Source organism: Scyliorhinus torazame, chromosome 15 (genome assembly GCF_047496885.1).
Source record: "Scyliorhinus torazame isolate Kashiwa2021f chromosome 15, sScyTor2.1, whole genome shotgun sequence".
Lineage (NCBI taxonomy): Eukaryota > Metazoa > Chordata > Chondrichthyes > Carcharhiniformes > Scyliorhinidae > Scyliorhinus > Scyliorhinus torazame.
This window is the reverse complement of record NC_092721.1, coordinates 80,325,843-80,349,729: the sequence shown is the minus strand read 5'-3', so window position 1 is coordinate 80,349,729 and position 23,887 is coordinate 80,325,843. Positions and strand designations below refer to the sequence as shown.

The 23,887-nt window shown below is 52.1% G+C and overlaps 1 protein-coding gene across 5 annotated transcripts in view; it reads right to left on the bottom strand.

Moving 5' to 3' along the window:
- tpp2 (tripeptidyl peptidase 2) overlaps positions 1–23,887 on the bottom strand; it is a 248,320-nt gene that overhangs the window by 108,086 nt on the left and 116,347 nt on the right. For all 5 annotated transcript variants that reach the window (XR_011935147.1, XR_011935148.1, XM_072476327.1 and 2 more), the window contains exon 13: positions 13,295–13,466. Coding sequence is in view for 3 of the 5 variants with exons in the window: in XM_072476327.1 (XP_072332428.1) it covers positions 13,295–13,466 (172 nt within the window). In the remaining 2 variants the exon portion in view is untranslated. The remainder of the gene's footprint in view (positions 1–13,294; positions 13,467–23,887) is intronic.

The window sequence follows — 23,887 nt, the reverse complement described above, 5'->3', positions numbered from 1 at the left end:
CCATGACAGTAGCGGTACGAGTGACCACCATACACACAGTCCTTGTGGAGACTAAGTCCTGTCTTCACACTGAGGATCTCTCCATCATGTTGTATGGCACTATCACCATGCTGAATGGGACAGATTTCGAACAAATATTGCCACTCAAGATTGGGCACCAAGGGGCGCTGTCGGCCATCAGCAACAGAAGAACTGTACTTAACCACAATCTGTAACCTCATGGCTTGGCATATTCCCCACTCTACCATTACCACCAAGCATGGAGAATCAACCCTGGTTCAATAAAGAGTGCAGGAGGGCTTGCCAGGAGCAGCACCAGGCATACCTAAAATGAGGTGTCAGCCTGGTGAAGCTACAACACAGGACTACTTGCATGCCAAACAGCATAAGCAGCACGTGATGGACAGAGCTAAGTGATCCCACAACCAATGGATCACATCTAAGGTCTACAGCACTGCATATCCAGTTGTGAATGAACAATTAAACAACTCACTGGAAAGGGCGGCACGGTGGCACGATGGTTAGCACCGATGCTTCACAGCACTGAGGACCCGGGTTCGATCCCGGCCACTGTCACTGTCCGTGTGGAGTTTGCACATTCTTTCCCTCGTCTGAGTCAATCTCACCCCCACAAGCCCGAAGATGTGCAGGGTAGGTAGATTGGCCATGCTAAATTGGCGCTCGATTGGAAAAAAAAGAATTGCGTACTCTAAATTTATATTTAAAAAAACAATTCACTGGAGGAGGAAGGGACTCCACAAATATCCCCATCCGTAATGATGTGAGAGTCCAGCACATCAGTGCAAAGGATAAGGGTGATGCATTTGCAACGAACTTCAGCCAGAAGTGCCGAGTGGATGATACATCGCAGCCTCCTCCAGGGGGCTCCAGTATCACAGATGTCAATCTTCAGCCAATTCGATTCACCCCAGGTGATGTCAAGAAACGGCTGAATGCACTGGATGCTGCCAAGGCTATGGGCCGTGACAATATTCTGGCAATAGTACTGAAGACGTGTGCTCTTGAACCAGTTGCTCCACTAGCCATGCTGTTCCAGTACAGCTACAACACCGGCATCTACCCGACAAATTGGAATATTCCCCAGGTATGTCATGTACACAAAAAGTAGGACAAATCCAACTCAGCCAATTAACGCTCCATTGCCATCCCATCAGTCTATTCTCGATCTTTGGTAAAGTGATGGAAGGAGTCATCAACAGTACTATCAAGTGGCACTTATGCAGCAATAACCTGCTCACTGACACTCAGTTAAGTGTGGTCTCTGAGAGCTTTCCACCTAGTCCCACCCCCTTGCCTTATCCCCAGATAGCAAACTAATTCCTTTTTGAATACCTCAATCGAACCTGCCTCTGCCACCCTCTTAGAAGTTCATTCCAGACTCCATCCATGCTCTGGGTGAAAGACTTCTTCAGTCCAACACTGCAAAAGGAAGATGATTGTGATTGTCGGAGGTCAGTCATCTCAATTCTAGGGCATCACTGCAAGACTTCCTCAGGGTAGTGCCCTAGGCCCAATCATCAGTTACTTCATCATTGACCTCCCGTCATAAGGTCAGAGGTGGGGATGTTCACTGGTGATTGTACAATGTCAGTAGCATTCATGACTCCTCAAGATACTGAAGCATTCCACGTCCAAATGTAGCAAGATCTGGCCAATATCCAGGCTTGGGCTGACAAGTGGAAAAAACATTTGTGCCAGATAAGTGTCAGGCAATAACCACCACCAACAACACCTTCCAAATCCACGACCTCTATCGCCCAGAAAGACAAGTGTTGAAGATATTTGGGAATGCCACAAACTGCAAGTCCCTCCAAACACCATCCTGACTTGGAAATATATTGCCGTTCCTTCGTTGCTTGGTCAACATCCTCTAACTCCCTTCCTAATAGCACTGTGAGTGTACCTACAACACATGGACTGCTGTGATCCAAGGCAGTTCACCATCACCTTCTCATGGGAAATTAAGGATGGGCAATAACAATCTTATGTACTTGGGTAATCCTAAAGTCTATAGAACCTAATTAGTTATTTTAAATCCAGTGACTATTGTTATGATGGCAAATTTATTGATGTGTATATTGGAAGTAGTTCCTTAGCTCATGTCTTTCCTATTTTAAACACAAAGTTTCCATTCAAATCTCTGCAGCTAAATGCCAGTGCTAATACCTTGTAGATTTCTCCAATCTTTCTGGTTGACATAAAATTTATCCAATAGCTCGTTGGCAAACAGGCCACAGGCTGTTGTCACTAAACAAAGATTTACATAGAACATTACTGAATTTTAATGGAAACCATTGGCAGATTAATTGGAATAAATAGGTATGTTTGGAAATAATCTATTCTGGCATTTTTCAATTTTGGAATGTAGCTTTATGGCTTTTAAGGCATCCAAAGATGGATCGGAGCTCTGTGAGTATGTGGGGTTCAGGAGGTGCGGTCAGTAAGAGTTTGAGAGGCCGAGGTGGATAGGGAACTTGGTGAGTGTCTTGTGTTGGGCCCAGAGAGGAGGGAGCCATCACGAGCTTCTGCAGTGAAACCTGCCTGCTGGCTGCATGCCAATGGGACTCTCCTGTCACCGGCTTAGTCCTGGCGGCTGCAGGATGAGGCCACTTCAACTGGCCCACTGGCAGGAGGCTTGCCTGTCGCCACCCCCGCTGAGGGTAAAATTGAGGTGGAGGAAAGGTTGGACAGGTAAGCAGTGGGTAGCCCGTTCACTAGGTTTAAAGTAGCCACCCACCTTCAAACCTGCCGCCGTGGGAATGTTAAATTCAGAGAGCTGTGAGGCTGGAGTTAATGAATGAAGTGGAGACCACAGCAACAAGAATCGGTAAAAAAAAGGTGGGAAGAAAAGGGATAAAGAATAAGAGAAAAATACTGCGGAAGCTCGAAATCTGAAATAAAAACAAAGTGCAGGAAAAGCTCAGCAGGTTTGGCAGCATCCGTGGAGGGAGAAATAGAAGTCACGTTTCAAGTCTATATGGCTCTTCTTCCGAGGATATTCTGTTGGCATATGGGATTAGGTTATTGCTTTTCTGGTGGATAAACATCAACACAGATGGGTTCTATGTTGTAATTTCTAAGTAAAACCCATTGCTCATAAAAATAGAAAAAGGTTGATGTGCAAGCACGAGAGAAAAATAAATACATATGCACAACAGTGTGTCACAAGTTTCACTGCAATCAGTTCAAAGCAGTAACGGTGGAACAGATTAATATCCGACATGCTTAGTGAAGAAAACAGCAGAGAAATTATCAAAATCTAATAAAAAAATATACTGACTGGCAGCAATCTAAGAGTCTGTTTAAAGCTTTGTGGACAATCATACAAATATTAATACAAATTTACTGTGAGAACTGCTGCCATTTAAATCATAGAATTTACAGTGCAGAAGAAGGACATTCGGCCCATCGGGTCTGCACCAGCCCCTGGAAAGAGCACCCCATCAAAGGCCCACAGCTCCACCCGATCCCCGTAACCCATTAACCCCATCCCAACTTTTTTTGGATCTAAGGGGCAATTTATCAGGGCCAATCTACCTAACTTGCCCATCTTTGGATTGTGGGAGGAAACCGGAGCACCCGGAGGAAACCCACAAAGACACGGGGAGAACGTGCAGACTCCTGACAGACAGTTACCCAAGCCAGGAATTGAACCTGGGACCCTGGAGCTGGGAAGCAACAGTGCTAACCACTGTGCTACCGTGTCACCCAGACCAGAGAGTCTGGCTGCCCTCGCAGATGGATGCAAGGTATTCTATGGCCCGATTCAGGGATAGGGCGGGGAAAGTGCTCTTTCTTTTTTTAAAATATATTTTATTCAAGATTTTTGGCCAAATATAACAGTACGTAGTGTTTCTTTTACACAACAATAAAGCAATATAAATAACAGTGGCCAGTTTTAAACAAATAAATAAATAATATATAAACAAAAACAAAAACAAAACTGAATGGCAACTGCCTTGTCCAAAATAAATACTCTCCAAAAATACAAACCAACAATCCAATATACAATTACCTATAACAAATACCTATACATATTATACATATACAATAACATCTCTGAGAGTCCGTCCAATTCCTCCCCCCCCCTCCCCGGGTTGCTGCTGTTGTCTACTTCTTTTCCATTCCCTCTATCTTTCTGTGGGATAATCGACGAACGGTTGCCACCGCCTGGTGAACCCCTGAGCCAAACCCCTTAACACAAACTTAATCAGTTCTAACTTTATAAACCCTGCCATGTTGTTTATCCAGGTCTCCACACCCGGGGGTTTGGCTTCCTTCCACATTAACAATATCCTGCGCCGGGCTACTAGGGACGCAAAGGCCAACACGTCAGCCTCTCTCGCCTCCTGCACTCCCGGCTCTTCTGCAACCCCAAATATAGCCAACCCCCAGCTTGGTTCGACCCGGACCCCCACCACCTTCGAAAGCACCTTTGCCACCCCCACCCAGAACCCCTGTAGTGCTGGGCATGACCAGAATATGTGGGTGTGATTCGCTGGGCCTCTCGAGCATCTCGCACACCTATCCTCTACCCCAAAAAATTTACTAAGCCGTGCTCCAGTCATATGCGCCCTGTGTAACACCTTAAATTGTATCAGGCTTAGCCTTTCACACGAGGACGATGAGTTTACCCTACGTAGGGCATCAGCCCACAGCCCCTCCTCAATCTCCTCCCACAGTTCTTCTTCCCATTTCCCTTTCAGCTCATCTATCATGATCTCTCCCTCGTCCCTAATTTCCCTGTATATGTCCGACACCTTACCATCCCCCACCCATGTCTCTGAGATCACTCTATCCTGCACCTCCTGCGTCGGGAGCTGCGGGAATTCCCTCACCTGTTGCCTCGCAAAAGCCCTCAATTGCATGTACCGAAATGCATTCCCTTGGGGCAACCCATATTTTTCCGTCAGCGCTCCCAGACTCGCAAACGTCCCATCTACAAACAGATCTCTCAGTTGTACTACCCCAGCTCTTTGCCATGCTCCAAATCCCCCATCCATTCTCCCCGGAACAAACCTATGATTGTTTCTTATCGGGGACTACACCGAAGCTCCCGTCCTTCCTCTATGCCATCTCCACTGCCCCAAAATTTTCAATGTAGCCACCACCACCGGGCTTGTGGTGTATTTCTTTGGTGAGAACAGCAACGGTGCCGTCACCATTGCTTGTAGGCTAGTCCCCCTGCAGGACGCCCTCTCCAATCTCTTCCACGCCGCTCCCTCCCCTTCTCCCATCCACTTACACACCATTGAAACATTGGCGGCCCAGTAGTACTCACTTAGGCTCGGTAGTGCCAGCCCCCCCCTGTCCCTACTACGCTGCAAGAATCCCCTCCTCACTCTTGAGGTCTTCCCAGCCCACACAAAACCCATAATACTCTTCTCGATTCTTTTGAAAAAAGCCTTCGTGATCACCACCGGGAGGCACTGAAACACAAAAAGGAATCTCGGGAGGACCACCATTTTAACCGCCTGCACCCTACCTGCCAATGACAGGGACACCATGTCCCATCTCTGGACGATATTGTTGCCTCTGACATAGTCGGGGGCAGCTGCCCCCTTTCCCTCGCCTCATTAAAGGTTCTCATCAGTAGCGGGACCAGCAAGTCCATATATTTCCTATAGAATTCAACTGGGAATCCGTCTGGTCCCGGGGCCGTCCCTCCTCCATCTGTTCCACCAACCGCGTTAAATTAAGCCTGTGTAATGTACCCCAATTCTTGGCTATCTGGATCCCCAAGTACCGGAAGTCCCTTGTTACCTTCCTCAACGGTAAATCCTCTATCTCTCTGCTCTGCTCCCCTGGATGCACCACAAACAACTCACTTTTCCCCATGTTCAGTTTATACCCTGAAAAATCCCCAAACTCCCCAAGTATCCACATTATCTCTGGCATCCCCTCCGCCGGGTCCGCCACATATAGCAACAAATCATCCGCATACAGAGATAACCGGTGTTCTTCTCCCCCCCTGAGTACTTCCCTCCACTTCCTGGAACCCCTCAATGCTATGGCCAGGGGTTCAATCGCCAGTGCAAACAATAACGGGGACAGAGGACATCCCTGCCTCGTCCCTCGATGGAGCCGAAAATAATCAGACCCCCGTCCATTCGTGACCACGCTCGCCATCGGGGCCCTATACAGCAACTGTACCCACCTGATATACCCATCCCCAAAACCAAATCTCCTCAGCACCTCCCACAAATAATCCCACTCCACTCTATCAAATGCTTTCTCGGCATCCATCGCCACCACTATCTCCGCTTCCCCCTCTGGTGGGGGCATCATCATTACCCCTAGCAGCCTCCGTATATTTGTATTCAGCTGTCTCCCCTTTACAAACCCAGTTTGGTCCTCATGAACCACCCCCGGGACACAATCCTCTATCCTCATTGCCATTACCTTGGCCAGAATCTTAGCGTCCACATTCAGGAGGGAAATGGGCCTGTAGGACCCGCATTGCAGCGGGTCTTTTTCCTTCTTTAGGAGGAGCGATATCGTTGCCTCTGACATAGTCGGGGGCAGCTGCCCCCTTTCCCTCGCCTCATTAAAGGTTCTCATCAGTAGCGGGGCCAGCAAGTCCATATATTTCCTATAGAATTCAACTGGGAATCCGTCTGGTCCTGGGGCCTTCCCCGCCTGCATGCTCCCAATCCCTTTCACTACTTCCTCAGTCTCAATCTGTGCTCCCAGTCCCACCCTCTCCTGCTCCTCCACCTAAGGAAATTCCAGCTGATCCAGAAAGCACATCATTCTCTCCTTCCCATCCAGGGGCTGAGCTTCATATAATCTTTCGTAAAATGCCTTGAACACTCCATTCACTCTCTCCGCTCCCCGCTCCATCTCTCCCTCCTCATCTCTCACCCCCCCATCTCCCTCGCTGCTCCCCTTTTCCTCAGTTGGTGGGCCAGCAACCTGCTCGCCTTCTCCCCGTATTCGTACTGTACACCCTGTGCCTTCCTCCATTGTGCCTCTGCATTCCCCGTAGTCAACAAGTCAAATTCTACACGTAGCCTTTGCCTTTCCCTGTACAGTCCCTCTTCCGGTGCCTCCGCATATTGTCTGTCCACCCTCAGAAGTTCTTTCAACAACCGCTCCCTTTCCCTACCCTCCTGCTTTCCTTTATGTGCCCTAATAGATATCAGCTCCCCTCTAACTACTGCCTTCAGCGCCTCCCAGACCACTCCCACCTCTACCTCCCCATTATCATTGAGTTCCAAGTACCTTTCAATACACCCCCTCACCCTTAAACACACCCCCTCATCTGCCAATAATCCCATGTCCATTCTCCAGGGTGGACGCTGTTGTTTTTCTTCCCCTATCTCCAGGTCCACCCAATGTGGAGCATGATCCGAAATGGCTATAGCCGTGTACTCCGTCCCCGTCACCTTTGGGATCAGTGCCCTTCCCAAAACAAAAAAATCTATTCGTGAATAAACTTTGTGGACACAGGAGAAAACCGAAAACTCCTTACTCCTAGGTCTACTAAATCTCCATGGGTCTACTCCTCCCATCTGCTCCATAAAGTCCTTAAGCACCCTAGCTGCAGCCGGCCTCCTTCCGGTCCTGGACCTCGATCTGTCCAGCCCTGGGACCAGCACCGTATTAAAATCTCCACCCATTACCAACTTCCCCACTTCTAGGTCCGGGATTCGTCCTAACATACGCCTCAAAGTTGGCATCATCCCAGTTCGGGGCATACACGTTCACTAATACCACCGCTTCCCCTTGCAATTTGCCACTCACCATCACGTATCTGCCCCCACTATCCGCCACTATAGTCTTTGCCTCAAACATTACCCGCTTCCCCACTAGTATGGCCACCCCCCTGCTTTTTGCGTCTAGCCCCGAATGAAACACCTGCCCCACCCATCCTTTGCGTAGTCTGACCTGGTCTATCAGCTTCAGATGCGTCTCCTGAAGCATAACCACATCTGCCTTAAGTTTCTTTAGGTGTGCGAGTACCCATGCCCTCTTAATCGGCCCGTTCAACCCTCTCACATTCCACGTGATCAACCGGGTTGGGGGGCTCTTTAACCCCCCCCCTTGACGACTAGCCATCTCCTTTTTCAATCCAGCTCCTCACCCGGTTCCCACGTAGCCGTATCTCCCCCAAGCGGCGCCCCCCCGCCCCGACCACCACCCCCCCCATACCAGCTCCCCCTTCTCCCCAGCAGCAGCAACCCAGTTAACCCCCCCCCCCCCCACTAGATCCCAAGCTAGCGTAATTGCACCCCCCATGTTGCTCCCAGAAGTCAGCAAACTCTGGTCGACCTCGGCTTCCCCCCGTGACCTCGGCTCACACTGTGCGAGGCCCCCTCCTTCCTGCTTCCCTGTTCCCGCCGTGATTACCATAGCGCGGGAACAAAGCCCGCGCTTCCCTTTTGGCCCCGCCCCCAATGGCCGGCGCCCTCAGCTCCTCATCCTCCCCCCCCCCTCCCCCACGACATGGGGAAGAGAGAAAAGTTACAGGGTCGCAGGATTAACAACTTGGGAAGTCATCTCTTCCCTCTTTTCCCCCCCTTCATCCCACATATTCACCCCCCCCACTTTGTCCAAAACGTTCTTTTTCTGGCCCGCTCACTCCAGTTTCTCCTCGACAATAAATGTCCACGCCTCATCTGCCGTTTCGAAGTAATGTTGTTTCCTTGATGTGTGACCCACAGTCTTGCCGGTTGCAGCATTCCAAATTTAATCTTCCGTTTGTGCAGCACCGCCTTGGCCCGATTAAAGCTTGCCCTCCTACTCGCCACCTCCGCACTCCAATCTTGATATACGCGGATCACCGCGTTCTCCCACCTACTGCTCCGAGTTTTCTTTGCCCATCTGAGGACCATCTCTCTGTCCTTATATCGGAGAAATCTCACCACTATGGCTCGAGGAATTTCTCCAGCCCTCGGTCATCGCGCCATAACTCGATAGGCTCCCTCCACCTCCAGCGGACCCGTCGGGGCCTCCGATCCCATTAACGAGTGCAGCATCGTGCTCACACATGCCCCGACGTCCGCCCCTTCTACACCTTCGGGAAGACCAAGAATCCTTAAATTCTTCCTCCTCGCATTATTCTCCAGCACCTCCAGCCTTTCCACACACCTTTTGTGTTGTGCCTCGTGCATCTCCGTTTTCACCACCAGGCCCTGTATGTCGTCCTCATTCTCAGCAGCCTTTGCCTTCACGACCCAAAGCTCCTGTTCCTGGGTCTTTTGCTCCTCCTTTAGGCCTTCAATCGCTTGTAATATCAGGGCCAACAGCTCCTTCTTCATCTCCTTTTTGAGTTCTTCCACGCAACAACGCCGCAGGAACTCTTGTTGGTCAGGGCCCCATATTAAACTGCCTCTTTCCGACGCCATCTTGCTTTGTGCCTGCCTTCCTGGCCGCTGCTCTAGAGGATCCACCGCAATCCGGCCACTTTCCTCTCTTTTTTCCATCTGTGTCCAGGGGGGATTCCCTTCTGGATTACTGCACAGTGCTTTTTGCCGTTAAAATTGCCGTTGGGGCTCCTATCAAGAGCCCAAAAGTCCGTTCCACCGGGAGCTGCCGAAATATGCGACTTAGCTGGTCATCACCGCACCCGGAAGTCAGTAGGGTGCTCTTTCAAACGATTGGTGCAGACTCGAATGGCTGAATGGCTTCCTTCTGCGCTGTAGGAATTCTATGGTTCTAAGAGTGACTACACATCAAAAGTACCATACTTCATTGACTGTAAAGTGCTTTGCAGTGTCCAGAAATTATGAAAAACACCATGGTAATGAACTCCATATTTAAAAAAAAACTCGTATTTGTAAGGAATCCCTTCAATTCAAAGTGAAACTATCGAGAATTATGCTTAGGCGGGTCTAATTGGAATTCCTGACTGTGAGGTCATTAGGCCTCTGAGCAATTAATCTGACCTTCGGTTCCCCACAGGGTTCAAAAAAGAGGCAAAGCCATGAACTGGACTATGATTTAATGTTGCTGTGGAGATGGGATTGATAGAAGGGACGAATTGCACCGAACTGAATTTCGAATTTCAGCCTGGGTTGTGGTGTGCAGAACCTCCACACACAAAATTCTTGTTGAGGGAAAAGCAGATGATACTGCAAGTAACCTAGGAAGGCTTCTCAAGCAGTCCGTTTCTACTCAGAAGAAACAGGTTGGGCTTGAGAGTCAGTGAATGGCGAGGCTGTGAATGGGAGATGCATCAAGAAGGAAGTCTTTTTTTATAAATTTAGAGTACCCAATTCATTTTTTCCAATTAAGGGGCAATTTAGCGTGATCAATCCACCTACCCTGCACATCTTTGGATTGTGGAGGCAAAACCCACGCAAACACGGGGAGAATGTGCAAACTCCACACGAACAGTGATCCAGAGCCGGGATTGGACCTAGGGCCTCGGCACCGTGAGGCAGCAATGCTAACCACTGCGCCACCGTGCCGCCCTAGGAAGGAAGTCTTCGGCAGCTGGGAAGAAAAGACCAAAAAGATAGATTCTGTGAACGGAGCAGTGAACATCTGGAAGGGCATCTCTTTTAAAGGCCCGTAGAAATCAGTTACGGTAAAACTATGGTCTGAGAGGATTATGAGCCTATTAAAGGAACTGAATCTCCAGCTGAGAAACAGAGTTGTGGGATATGGTCGCTGAAATATATGCCGCAACTACTGAGGAGGGTGGGGGCAGGAAGAGCATAGAGAATACTTATCTTTGTTGTATTGACTATTTAAAGTGAAATTTATTGTTTCTATTAAAATGACATCTGTCTCTTAATGCAGGGTGTTTCAAAGTGCTGGTTGCGACCCGCGGGTGGATTGTGGGTGGGTGTCAGAAGGGCCGCGGAGTTGAGGGTCCCACAGTGTTCCCAAAAGATCCCGGCGATATTACTGAAGATTAAGGCTCTACAATTTGCAGCATACCTAGCTGAGCTGTTTAAAACAGTTAAAACATTGTTAACTACCCGGAACTGTGAACTGCGATGCACACATACCAGAGAGAAAGTAAACCCTTTTTGTTAGTGGCTTGAGCCAGTTATGCAGTCTTGTTAGAAAGGTCTTTGATTTGTATCACTTTGGGTTCTGTTTCTACTCATATCGCTGAGCAATACTGCAGTCTCTTTGGTTTCAGAAGCATAGGATTAAGATTATTTTCACGATACTGATACACGGCTAGATACTTCGAGGCAACTGGTTCATTTCCCTTTTATTGTACTGAAGGGCACTTCTGGTGCCACCGAACAAAAAAAGTCTTAATTTTAAATCTACAGCCTTACCATAAATAAACTATTGTGAATCTGAACAACGCTGAACATCATAAAGTGGGAGGTAGAATGACAGATAGTTAATATGGGGCAGGCAGATTTTGAAGCACTCCATGGTTGGTATTATCAAAAGGGAGCAGCCTAACTTCCGTCTTCTATATCTACTTCTCCATATCTCTGTATCAATCTCCAGACATACCTTTGTAACTCTAATTCCACTCTGATATACCAGAGGCTGAAGTAATTGAGAAAGATATGGGGCGGGATGACCCGGCGCCGAGGAGTGGCGTGAACCACTCCGGCGCCTGGCCGCCCCAAAGGTGCGGAATCCTCCGCACCTTCAGGGGATAGGCCGGCCCCGGAGTGGCTTGCGCGCGGCGGATGGCGGGGAAGGCACTTGGCGCCACGCCAACCGGCCTCCGCCGGCCAGCGCGAATTGGCGAATGCGCGGGAGCGCCAGCGTGTGCTGGCGTCATCCCAGCACATGCGCAGGGGGGTTCATCTCCGCGTCGACCATCGCTGAGGTCCTCAGCGGCTGACGCGGAACAATAGAGTGCCCCACGGCACAGGCCCGCCCGTGGATCGGTGGGCCCAGATCGCGGGCCAGGCCACCGTGGGGGCACCCCCAGGGCCAGATCCCCCACGCCCCCCGGAGGCCGCTCACGCAGCCAGGTCCCGTCAGCAAATACCTGGTGTAACATACGGCGGCGGGACTGGGCGGAAATGGGCGGCCACTCGGCCCATTGCGGGCCGGAGAATTGCCGGGGGGTGCCGCTGACAGCAGTCACTGACCGGCGCGCCGCGATTCCCACCTCCGCCAAACCCCGCCGCTGAAGAATTCGGCAGCCGGTGGGGGCGGGATTCACGCCGCCCCCCGACAATTCTCCGACCCAGCGGGGGGGGGTAGGAAAATCCCGCCCATGATGCTAGTGGAAGAAAAGCAAAACTGGAAGACCGAGACACACAGAAAATTGAAAGAGTTATTGAGGAACAGGGGAAAAAGAGAGGCAAACGAGGAAGGGAGGGGGGTGATGCAGCCGGGCCAGGATTCCTTCATCCCGTCTCTCCCAGCCTAAGAGAGGATACAAAGCCCTTGGTGTGTGATCGTAAGGACAATGCAGGCTCACCTGTCACATTGAAGGTAAGTGAGCGTGGCATAGCTCCCGAAGGTCGGCCAGTTGGCAAAAGTGAGTCGGAGAATCCCAGGGGCGCCGCGTGGATTGCGCCACGCCGCTCCGATGCCGGGACGCAATACTCTGCAGAGCGGAAAATCGGCACCATTGGCGCTGGTGTGGTCGGTGTGGCACCGGAGCGGCCCCCCCGCTCGATTCTCCAGCCTGAACGGGCCGAGCGGCCGTAGTAAAAAACCTGAGTCCCGCCGGCGCCGTTCTACCATCATCAGAGCCGGTGGGACCTCGCCGTTGAATGGTCCGGGGGTGTTGGGGGGGGGTCTGACCCCAGGGGAGCCTGTGGAGGGGGTGGAGGATGGGGGGTCCGACCCCAGGGGGAGCCTCCGTTTTGGCCTGGCCCGCGATCGGGGCCCACCGATCAGCGGGCCAGCCTCTTGGGCTGGGGACCTCCTTTCTTCCGCACAGGCTCCTGTAACCCTATGCCATTTGGCATCGGGGCCGGCGCGGAGAAGAAAGCCCCTGCTGCCCCCTGTGGCCCGAAGAATCGGGCGCCGGAAGGCCTGTTGACGCCGGAGTAAAACACTCCCGTTTTTACGCTGGCGTCAACACTTAGCCGCCCGATGGGAGAATCCCACCCAACGGCTTAATGCATGCTTAATTTTACATTGGTTTTGCGTTTGACTGTTACAGTGAAAGCATTAAAAAGTGAAATCTTGTCCCTTGCATCGGAATTACTTGTGTATTCTTTTCTTTTAAGGTTATTGGTCTGTATGGGGATCACAATACTATATTAATGCAAGTTTTTCTTTTCACAAAATTGATGCTGTTGCAAATGTAATTCTAATTCATTAGTTTAATGCCCAACGAGTGCAAAGTCTTTATCAATAATAATACCTGATCAGAGAATCTTACCTGCATTTTCTGGAAACCATGGTTCTATGCCAACTCCATGATCTGAAGGTGAAGCTAGGTGGGCAGGATCCCGGAGGTAGATCCCACGTTGGTTGCCAACAGTAATGCCGAATCCCAAATTACTGCTATTTATAGATGAATTTTGTATGAGGTAGTCATAAGCCTTATCAACCTAACAAGAAAATAAGTTTCATATACTGATCAGATATTTTATAAAAGTAGTATTATGTCCAATAATATTACCAAGGACACTGATTTAACAGCAGCTAGGACAATTCTAGGATTTGTAAGAACTGGGGATGTGGTCCGGGTCCTGGCAGTACAGGGATAAGGGCTGACTAATGTAGGAAGCTGTAACCACAATTCAAACAGTTTTACTCTCTCCAGTTCAGTCAAGGGCAGCACGGTGGAACAGTGGTTTGCACTGCTGCCTCACAGCCCCAAGGACATGGATTTAATACCAACCTTGGGTGGCTGTGTGGAGTTTGCACATTCTCGGCGTGGATGTGTGGATTTCCTCCAGGTGCTCTGGTTTTCACCCACAGTCCAAAGATGTGCAGGTTAGGTGGATTGGCCATGCTAAATTGCCCTTAAGTGTCCAAAGGTTTGGTGGGGATATGAGGTTACAGAGATAGGGGAGTGGGCCTACACAGGGTACTCTTTCAGAGAGTCGGTGCAGACTCGATGGGCCGAATGGCCTCCTTCCGCAATTTAGGGATTCAGCGATTCTTTAAAGCAGTGCAGACTTGTCAGATCTTGTCTTTAAAGTAGTATCACAACATCTCTCTTCCTCAAAGAACATCTCTGTAAAGTATACCTATGTATCATTGGTGGTCACAGTGGGTTGAGAGCTGAGATTATTTTTCTTTGTTGTTTAAGTGGGAATAAAGACAACAATTAAGGATATTGTATTCACTGTATTGAGTAGCATTGTTTAAGGAGTAATTGTAAGTTATTTTCTAGTGTGATATTACAGAATTTAATACTGTGTTAATGATAAAGTTTGTTTTAATATACCATATCCCGGCTTGGGTCTCTGGCTGTGCGGAATCTGCATGTTCTCCCCGTGTATGCGTGGGTTTCCTCCGGGTGCTCCGGTTTCCTCCCACAGTCCAAAGATGTGCAGGTTAAGTGGATTGGCCATTCTAAATTGACCTTAGTGTCCAAAATTGCCCTTAGTGTTGGGTGGGGTTACTGGGTTATCGGGATAGGGTGGAGGTGTGGGCTTGGGTAAGGTGCTCTTTACAAGAGCCAGTGCAGACTCGATGGGCCGAATGGCCTCCTTCTGCACTGTAAATTCTATGATTCTATGATATCCCTATTTTTTCATGTAATCACTCCCGCAGCGAGGTATCCTATCCTCACAGTTTTACAAAATTAAAATAAAATATTGGGTTTCTGTCTAGTATCCTAGCCACTGTTGGGATCTGGTCTGGGAATATAATGTACCCAAGGTCGGAATCGAATCCAGATCCCTGACGGTGTGATGCAGCAGTGCTAACCACTGAAATTAAACAGATGAAAGGAACAGCATGGGTATGACATGAGAGAGATGGCACGGAAAAAGGGATTAGCATGAGATGGAGATTTAATGTACTATGGTAACCGGGCATAGCCTAGTTTTAGGCCCGATTAAATTGGGTATTTTACATTAACGAATTGGGCATTTTAAATCAAACTGCAGTCAAACCTCAGGCAGGCTTATGGGAATTTGGACTTGACCAAATGTCAAATACACAACACATAGACAAACTGGCAGATCGTGCCTGGGCCTGTCCTGTCACTCACCCATCAGGAGATCATCGATTCGATTGTTATGCATCAACTTTATTTTGAGTAGTCCAGATCAAGCCAGACTCTTGGAAGCTCAGAGTTCCTGCCGTTACCTTATATGGCAACAAGATATGTGCAAACTACACCTCTGGTGTGGGCTCCCGGTATTCTGTCAAGTGGTCATCACTGAATTCATTGGCTATTGGGATCCCTTCCCGAGGCATCATTGGTATAAAGTCAGAGAAGCTTTGAGAAAGCGTGAAGGGAGGGGGATAAAGGTAGAGGTCCAAGACCCCTCAGGAACAAAGAGTCGGCGTGGCAGGTGACCGTGACCATCCAGAAGACATTTGAGCAAAGGAAGCTGCCAACAAGATTCACCTTCGTGACGACGGACCAGAGGGACGCGGGAATTGGACATATGGTTTGATCAAGCCATCTTTACGTACGGTATAACTGAATCTTGGGTATCTCTTGTATTTTCTAGCCAAGGTCATCGCCAATCGGGTCAAGTCTGCTCTGGAGTCGGTGATCCACCCTGACCAGACCTGTGCTGTACCCGGCAGGAAGATCTCGGATAGTCTCACGCCACTCAGGGATACGATCGCCTACGTGCAGGGCAGGAGAGTTGACACCTGCCACATCAGCCTTGACCAGGAGAAGGCTTTTGACAGAATATCGTACACCTACATGATGGATGTGCTCTCCAAAATGGGGTTTGGGGAGGGAATTCGCAATTGGATCCAACTGCTCTACACAAACATGTATAGTGCAGTCTCAATCAATGGGTGGGAATCAGAAAAGTTCCAGATCAAATCTGGAGTCAGGCAGGGCTGCCCTCTCTCCTCTACCCTGTTTGTGTGCTGCATAGAACCTTTTGCTGAGTCCATCAGGAAGGATCCGGGTATAAGAGGAGTGACGATCCCAGGCAGCGGAGGCGCGCAAGTTCACACCTCCCTGTACATGGACGACGTCGCCGTTTTCTGCTCAGATCCCGTGTCGGTACGCAGGCTCCTGAACGCCTGCGAGCAGTTTGAACTGGCCTCGGGAGCCAAGGTAAACCGCGGCAAGAGCGAGGCCATGTTCTTCGATAACTGGGCCAACCGGTCCTTTGTCCCCTTCACTGTCAGGTCAGATTACCTGACGGTGCTGGGGATATGGTTCGGAGCGGCTGGGGCGTGCACCAAAAACTGGGAGGAGCGCATCACCAAGGTAAGACAGAAACTGGGCATGTGGGAGCAACGCTCCCTCTCCATTGCGGGAAAAAGCCTGGTCACCAGGTGTGAGATACTCTTGGTGTTGCTGTATGTGCCGCAGGTCTGGCCCATTACCTGACCCTACGCCGCAGCAGTCACCTGTGTCATCTTCAAATTCATCTGGAGATCCAAGATAGACTGTGTCCAAAGGGATACCATGTACAAATCTCTGGATAAGGGAGGGAGAAACGTACCCAACGTTACCCTCATCCTGATGGCCACCTTTGTGTGCAGCTGCATCAAGCTGTGCGTGGACCCCGGTATGCAAATACCAAGTGTCACTACATACTGAGGTAGAACCTCAGTATGTAGTGACACATGGTGTTTGCATAGCACAGCTTAATGCAGCTGCACACAAAGGTGGCCATCAGGATGAGGGAGACATTGGGTACGTTTCTCCCTCCCTTATCCAGAGATTTGTACATGGTGTCCCTTCGGACACGGTCCATCTTGGTTCTCCAGATGAACAAAGGTGGCTCGATGACTGCTGCGGCGTAGGGTCAGGTAATCATAGAATTTACGGTGCAGAAGGAGGCAATTTGGCCCATCTGCACCGGCTCTTTGAAATAGCACCCTACCTAAGCCCACACCTCCACCCTATCCCCATAACCCAATAACCCCACCCAACACTAAGGGCAATTTTGGACACTAAGGGCAATTTAGCATGGCCAATCCACCTAACCCGCACGTCTTTGGACTGTGGGAGGAAACCGGAGCACCCGGAGGAAACCCACGCACACACGGGGAGAACGTGCAGACTCCGCACAGACAGTGACCCAAGCCGGGAATCGAACCTGGGACCCTGGAGCTGTGAAGCAATTGTGCTAACCACCATGCTACCGTGCTGCCCTAATGGGCCAGACCTGCGCCACATACAGCAACACAGAGAGTACCTCACACCTGATAACCAGGGTTTTCCCCGCAATGGAGAGGGAGCTGAGAAAGCTGCCCTGGTCCGTACTGGGCCCGTGAACTCGACGGGGATGCATTGGGGGGTACTGTAGCCCTGGCGTCCGTCCTTGCAGTCAGTGGGTGTTGGGGTTGCAAGCCGGTCTTTGCCTGGATTGTAGTTGCTCCTAAATTTTTGGAGCTGGTCTGTGGCCTTGTTTTTAATATCCGGCGCCTGGTGGGTGTTGGTCACATTGCTGTTCACATCAACCAGAGGTTGATGATCTCAGCGTGTTTCATTGTCTTTGCTGTCTGTGGTCTGGGGGGTCTGTACATCCCGTTCCCCATTGGTGCTTGGCCTCTTAATTTGAGGCTGATCCTTAGCTTGTTCTTCCCCATCGGAGGTGTCGGCGCTAAAGCTGTTGGCTGGAAGCTGCCGCTTTTTGCCTTTCACCATCAGGGATTTCGTCGGTTTATTTTTCTGTTCCCACTTTTGTTTATCCCTATTCACCGTTTCCCAGCACTCTTTAATCTTCGTTCTATCCTCTTCCATTGAGTCTTCCTCATCTGATGAAGTTGGAGTTGTGTTGTCAGGGTGTGCTGGGGTGGGGCCTCCACTTTTTGTTGAGGGGCCTTCTGTTGATTTCCAGCATTCTGTGCTGTGGTGTCTTTGTCGATGGAGGGTGCATGAACCTCTTCTGTGGTCACCTTTTTCACTCCGCCGCTGATGATTTGTGCATATGTCACCCCGCGTTTTGGGCAGGCCCTGTAAAGGTGACCGGCCTCCCCACACAGGTTGCAGCATTTGTCTTCCTTGCAGTCCTTTGTCATGTGTCCCTCCTGCCTGCAGTTTTTACAGACGGTGACGTTGCAGTTGGCGGCAACATGTCCCGTTTTGCCACAGGTGCGACACGTTCGTGGCTGCCCCGCATAATAAAGGTAGCCGCGACTTCCTCCAATGGCGAAATTGGAGGGGGGGGGGGTGCAGGTTGGTTCCGTTGCCGTCTGTTCTCAAGGTCACCTTGTCCAGATGCCAAAGGTGTCCTTCAGTTCTAGTCTGCTACCTACCTTTCAGCACGACGTACCTGGCGAGGAACATGAACACATCAGACACAGGGATGTGGGGGTTGTACATGTGCAGTGTAACAACCCGGTTTTGCTGCAACGGTAGCGTGAACAGAGGCTCTGCAGTCAGGATGGACAGGGGGCCCTGGTTGCCTTTTTCTTTAAACACCTTCAAAAGTTTGATGCAAGCTGCAACACTTTTGAAGGTGACGTCAAAATATCCATTGTTGGTGAAGTCTTTGTTGCTCTTTTTAACCTTAGTCTATTTGCTCTGTTTACATCACCTTTGCTCATGAGTCGCCAGGTATCTTTATGATACCGCCACGTGGTTCAAGTTCAGGTTATGATTAATAATACAGCACACCGCTTAGTAAGGATTAAAACAACGGTCATTTATTATATACAACAAGCAATATTAATACCCTAATACTACTTTCTATATAATAAACCTATCACTACTGGCCAATACTTAACTTAGGAAGAGCCCACCAGGTCAGGGAAACGAATGGCTTGTCCAATCAAATCTGGCCCGCGGGATTCAAAAGGCTGCTACAGGTCGGTGGCTAGGTGTCTCTACCGGATAGCGATCGTTGGATTCAAACTTACAGTTGCCGGTGGCTGGTCTTGCGAAGGTCTCGAGCAGGCGAAGAGGAGAGAGAGAGAGATCTGAACTTGGACCTTCACTTTTATAGGGCCCAGGGGCTTCCCGCCTCCCGGGGCGGCCCTTGACCCTGAGTCCCAAGTGATTGGATTCTGTCCCCAATCTCTGGGGTCGATGTGTCCAATGGTGAGGCGATTCCTCGATCGGGGGGCGGTCGCTCACCTGTCTTTGTTTCGGCCACTGCAGGCGCCGACAGGTCTGGCCCGGTATTCAATTGCTAATATGTTGCAATTGTTCCCGAGGATAGCCAATTTAACTGTGGATGTCTGAATAGATTGGCTGCAAACAGTCCTGAATGCAACTGCGAATACCTGGGTTGATGGGCTGTTGATAGCCCTGAGTATCGATCTGGGCTACCTTTCCAGAGCCGAATATGCAAAACTGTCTGCAGCTGCCTGCTTGGGTCTTCTTGGCTGCTTTTCCCAGCAGTCTTTCGGGTTAGCCGTTTTAAACTGGGTTTTGGCCAGATTAATCGGAACGCAGCCATTTTACATGGCTACACCTTGCAAGCAGAAGACATCTGTTGCTTCAAACCCATAGCACTCGAGCAGCACCCGCTTCATGAAGAAATTCCGATACACAGGCAAGTCTCCTTCCAACTTCTTCTCTGTAACTTGGACAGTGTTTCGCACTCCCTGGCCTGGTGCTCGGGATGCAGCTGCAGCCATAGCTCAAACGTTGAGTCTAAACTGTATCGGCGTTAGGCCTAAACCAGAGGTTTAGACCAGCATGAAGATCCACCAATAGCAGCAGAGCTCAAACGTTTCCTCTTCGATGTCTTTAATCCCTCCGTGTTCTTCAATCCACGATCGACATCGAAGCTTCACTTGATCAAGTGCGCTCAAGACACTTGATCTTAGCCAAAAGGCCGAGAAGCGATCAACTGCTGTTGGAAGGTTATCAACTCGGTGAAAGACGCTCTTTGGTCTGCCCGAAACTTTCCAGTGCAAAGAACTGTCCTCGACCGAATGTTGCAGACTGGCACATTCCAAGGTCTAGGACTACGTGCTGAGGGAAGCACTCAAGCTTGGGGCAGCTGCCGCCAAGGCACAATGGGGAAAGGCCACTGTGTAAGGTCTTCCAGCAATTGTACACTGAGGGGCTGGTAACAGTGTAAAACCCCTTTGTTCTGGGTCATTAACACTCCAATGTACAAAAGCATTGAAAGAAACATGACAATGTAAATACTTAAGAAAGAATTGTAAAGTAAACAGGGAATTGTGTGGAATGTCATCCCAATTGAATGCAAGAAAGTCAAGTGAATACGTAACTTTGATGGAAATGTACAGTCATAACAATTGGAAATGTTCTGTAATGTTTATTCGAGATTTTTATGAATAAAGTATATTTTTTGGGGAAAAAAAACTCTTGTATTTTATGTGGGTTAATTTAAGGGTTATATATTGTGTTTGTTCAACAAAGTTGGCTTTATTTTATACTGCTGTGTCGTTTGTTCTCGCTATTTAAGACATCTGGGTAAAACCTTTGAGTGAACAGACTTGTCGAAGTATCTGAATTGGGCAGATTGCAGTACAATTGCAATAAAGATATTAATTTCACTGCAAATGTTTTGCGAGTCTCTCTGTTAGTTATTTCATATTTCAGCCAGAGGGGAAAACTATTTATTTATTTCACAAAAATGATGATAATGTTGTGCTACTTAAAAGGTTAGTTTAGCTATCAACAGTCCACTGACAAATTCTTGAAAATGTACTTCACTATTAAAATAGTTTGACAGTATTTTGTTATCACTGAAATTTACAGAGTATTACACTTGGAAATGGTAGTGAAGTAGCGGTATCAGAGTATTAAAATGGTATTTGAAAACTGTGTAACTTATTGTTCATTGCCACTTAGTTTAAGTCTACCTGATTCATCTGGATTGTTTTCTTTCATTTTAGTAATATTCAAAATAAAAGCTGATGTTTTGTTGATTCCCTCTGAATGTAGCCAGGTTTTTGGCCTTTTCTTTCGGTTTTGACAGAAAGAAAATAAAGTCTTGAATTTATATAGTGCCTTCCATGACAATAGGCACTTTACAGCCAATGAACTACATTTGAAGTATAGTCACTGTGGTAGTGTACGAAACCCGACAAATAATGGGCGTCATTCTCCGACCCCCCGCCGGGTCGGAGAATGGCCGTTGGCCGCCGTGAATCCCGCCCCCGCCCCCGCCGAAGTCTCCGAAGGGAGAAAAGTCGGCGGGGCGTTAATGGCGCCGCTGCCGCGGAGAATGTCACGGGTCTGCGCAAGGCAGCCGATTTTCGGCCTGCCGATATTCTCCCTCCCGGATGGGCGGAAGTCCCGTCGACGTGATGACCGTTCACGTCGACGTGAATCAAACCTCCTTTTCATCGGCGTGACCCGGTGCTCCAGGCTCACGCCGACCAGCGGGGAGGTGAGTGACGGCCTGGGGGGTTGGCTCTGGGCAGGAAATGGCGTGGCCGCAGACTGATTGCCTGAGGAGAGGTGTGTCTCGGCTTGTGTGTGTGTGCGGCGGGGGGGGGGGTGGTTAGAGTAGGCTGGGCTCCGGGGGAGTGCCGGGAGGGGGTCCGTGCCGGGGTGGAGGTTGGGGGTTGTGGAGGGCGTCCGTGCCGGGGTGGAGTTTGGGGGTTGGGGAGGGGGTCCGTGCCGGGGTGGAGGTTGGGGAGGGGGTCCGTGCCGGGGTGGAGGTTGGGGAGGGGGTCCGTGCCGGGGTGGAGGTTGGGGAGGGGGTCCGTGCCGGGGTGGAGGTTGGGGGTTGGGGAGGGGGGTCCGTGCCGGGGTGGAGGTTGGGGGTTGGGGAGGAGGTCCGTGCCGGGGTGGAGGTTGGGGGTTGGGGAGGGGGTCCGTGCCGGGGTGGAGGTTGGGGAGGGGGTCCGTGCCGGGGTGGAGGTTGGGGGTTGGGGAGGGGGTCCGTGCCGGGGTGGAGGTTGGGGGTTGTGGAGGGCGTCCGTGCCGGGGTGGAGGTTGGGGGTTGGGGAGGGGGTCCGTGCCGGGGTGGAGGTTGGGGAGGGGGTCCGTGCCGGGGTGGAGGTTGGGGGTTGGGGAGGGGGTCCGTGCCGGGGTGGAGGTTGGGGAGGGGGTCCGTGCCGGGGTGGAGGTTGGGGGTTGGGGAGGGGGTCCGTGCCGGGGTGGAGGTTGGGGGTTGGGGAGGAGGTCCGTGCCGGGGTGGAGGTTGGGGGTTGGGGAGGGGGTCCGTGCCGGGGTGGAGGTTGGGGGTTGGGGAGGGGGTCCATGCCGGGGTGGAGGTTGGGGGTCCGTGCCGGGGTGGAGGTTGGGGAGGGGGTCCGTGCCGGGGTGGAGGTTGGGGAGGGGGTCCGTGCCGGGGTGGAGGTTGAGGGTTGGGGAGGGGGTCCGTGCCGGGCTGGAGGTTGGGGAGGGGGTCTGTGCTGGGGTGGAGGTTGGGGGTTGGGGAGGGGGTCCATGCCGGGGTGGAGGTTGGGGGTTGGGGAGGGGGTCCATGCCGGGGTGGAGGTTGGGGGTTGGGGAGGGGGTCCGTGCCGGGGTGGAGGTTGGGGAGGGGGTCCGTGCCGGGGTGGAGGTTGGGGAGGGGGTCCGTGCCGGGGTGGAGGTTGGGGGTTGGGGAGGGGGTCCGTGCCGGGGTGGAGGTTGGGGGTTGGGGAGGGGGTCCATGCCGGCGTGGAGGTTGGGGAGGGGGTCCGTGCCGGGGTGGAGGTTGGGGAGGGGGTCCGTGCCGGGGTGGAGGTTGGGGGTTGGGGAGGGGGTCCGTGCCGGGGTGGAGGTTGGGGAGGGGGTCCGTGCTGGGGTGGAGGTGGGGGGTTGGGGAGGGGGTCCGTGCCGGGGTGGAGGTTGGGGGTTGGGGAGGGGGTCCGTGCCGGGGTGGAGGTTGGGGGTTGGGGAGGGGGTCCGTGCCGGGGTGGAGGTTGGGGAGGGGGTCCATGCCGGGGTGGAGGTTGGGGGTTGGGGAGGGGGTCCGTGCCGGGGTGGAGGTTGGGGAGGGGGTCCGTGCCGGGGTGGAGGTTGGGGAGGGGGTCCGTGCCGGGGTGGAGGTTGTGGGTTGGGGAGGGGGTCCGTGCCGGGGTGGAGGTTGGGGAGGGGGTCCGTGCTGGGGTGGAGGTTGGGGGTTGTGGAGGGCGTCCGTGCCGGGGTGGAGGTTGGGGGTTGGGGAGGGGGTCCGTGCCGGGGTGGAGGTTGGGGGTTGGGGAGGAGGTCCGTGCCGGGGTGGAGGTTGGGGGTTGGGGAGGGGGTCCGTGCCGGGGTGGAGGTTGGGGAGGGGGTCCGTGCCGGGGTGGAGGTTGGGGGTTGGGGAGGGGGTCCGTGCCGGGGTGGAGGTTGGGGGTTGGGGAGGGGGTCCATGCCGGGGTGGAGGTTGGGGAGGGGGTCCGTGCCGGGGTGGAGGTTGGGGAGGGGGTCCGTGCCGGGGTGGAGGTTGGGGGTTGGGGAGGGGGTCCGTGCCGGGGTGGAGGTTGGGGGTTGGGGAGGAGGTCCGTGCCGGGGTGGAGGTTGGGGGTTGGGGAGGGGGTCCGTGCCGGGGTGGAGGGGGGGGGGGGGTGGTTAGAGTAGGCTGGGCTCCGGGGGAGTGCCGGGAGGGGGTCCGTGCCGGGGTGGAGGTTGGGGGTTGTGGAGGGCGTCCGTGCCGGGGTGGAGGTTGGGGGTTGGGGAGGGGGTCCGTGCCGGGGTGGAGGTTGGGGAGGGGGTCCGTGCCGGGGTGGAGGTTGGGGAGGGGGTCCGTGCCGGGGTGGAGGTTGGGGAGGGGGTCCGTGCCGGGGTGGAGGTTGGGGGTTGGGGAGGGGGTCCGTGCCGGGGTGGAGGTTGGGGGTTGGGGAGGGGGTCCGTGCCGGGGTGGAGGTTGGGGGTTGGGGAGGGGGTCCGTGCCGGGGTGGAGGTTGTGGGTTGGGGAGGGGGTCCGTGCCGGGGTGGAGGTTGGGGAGGGGGTCCGTGCTGGGGTGGAGGTTGGGGGTTGGGGAGGGGGTCCGTGCCGGGGTGGAGGTTGGGGGTTGGGGAGGGGGT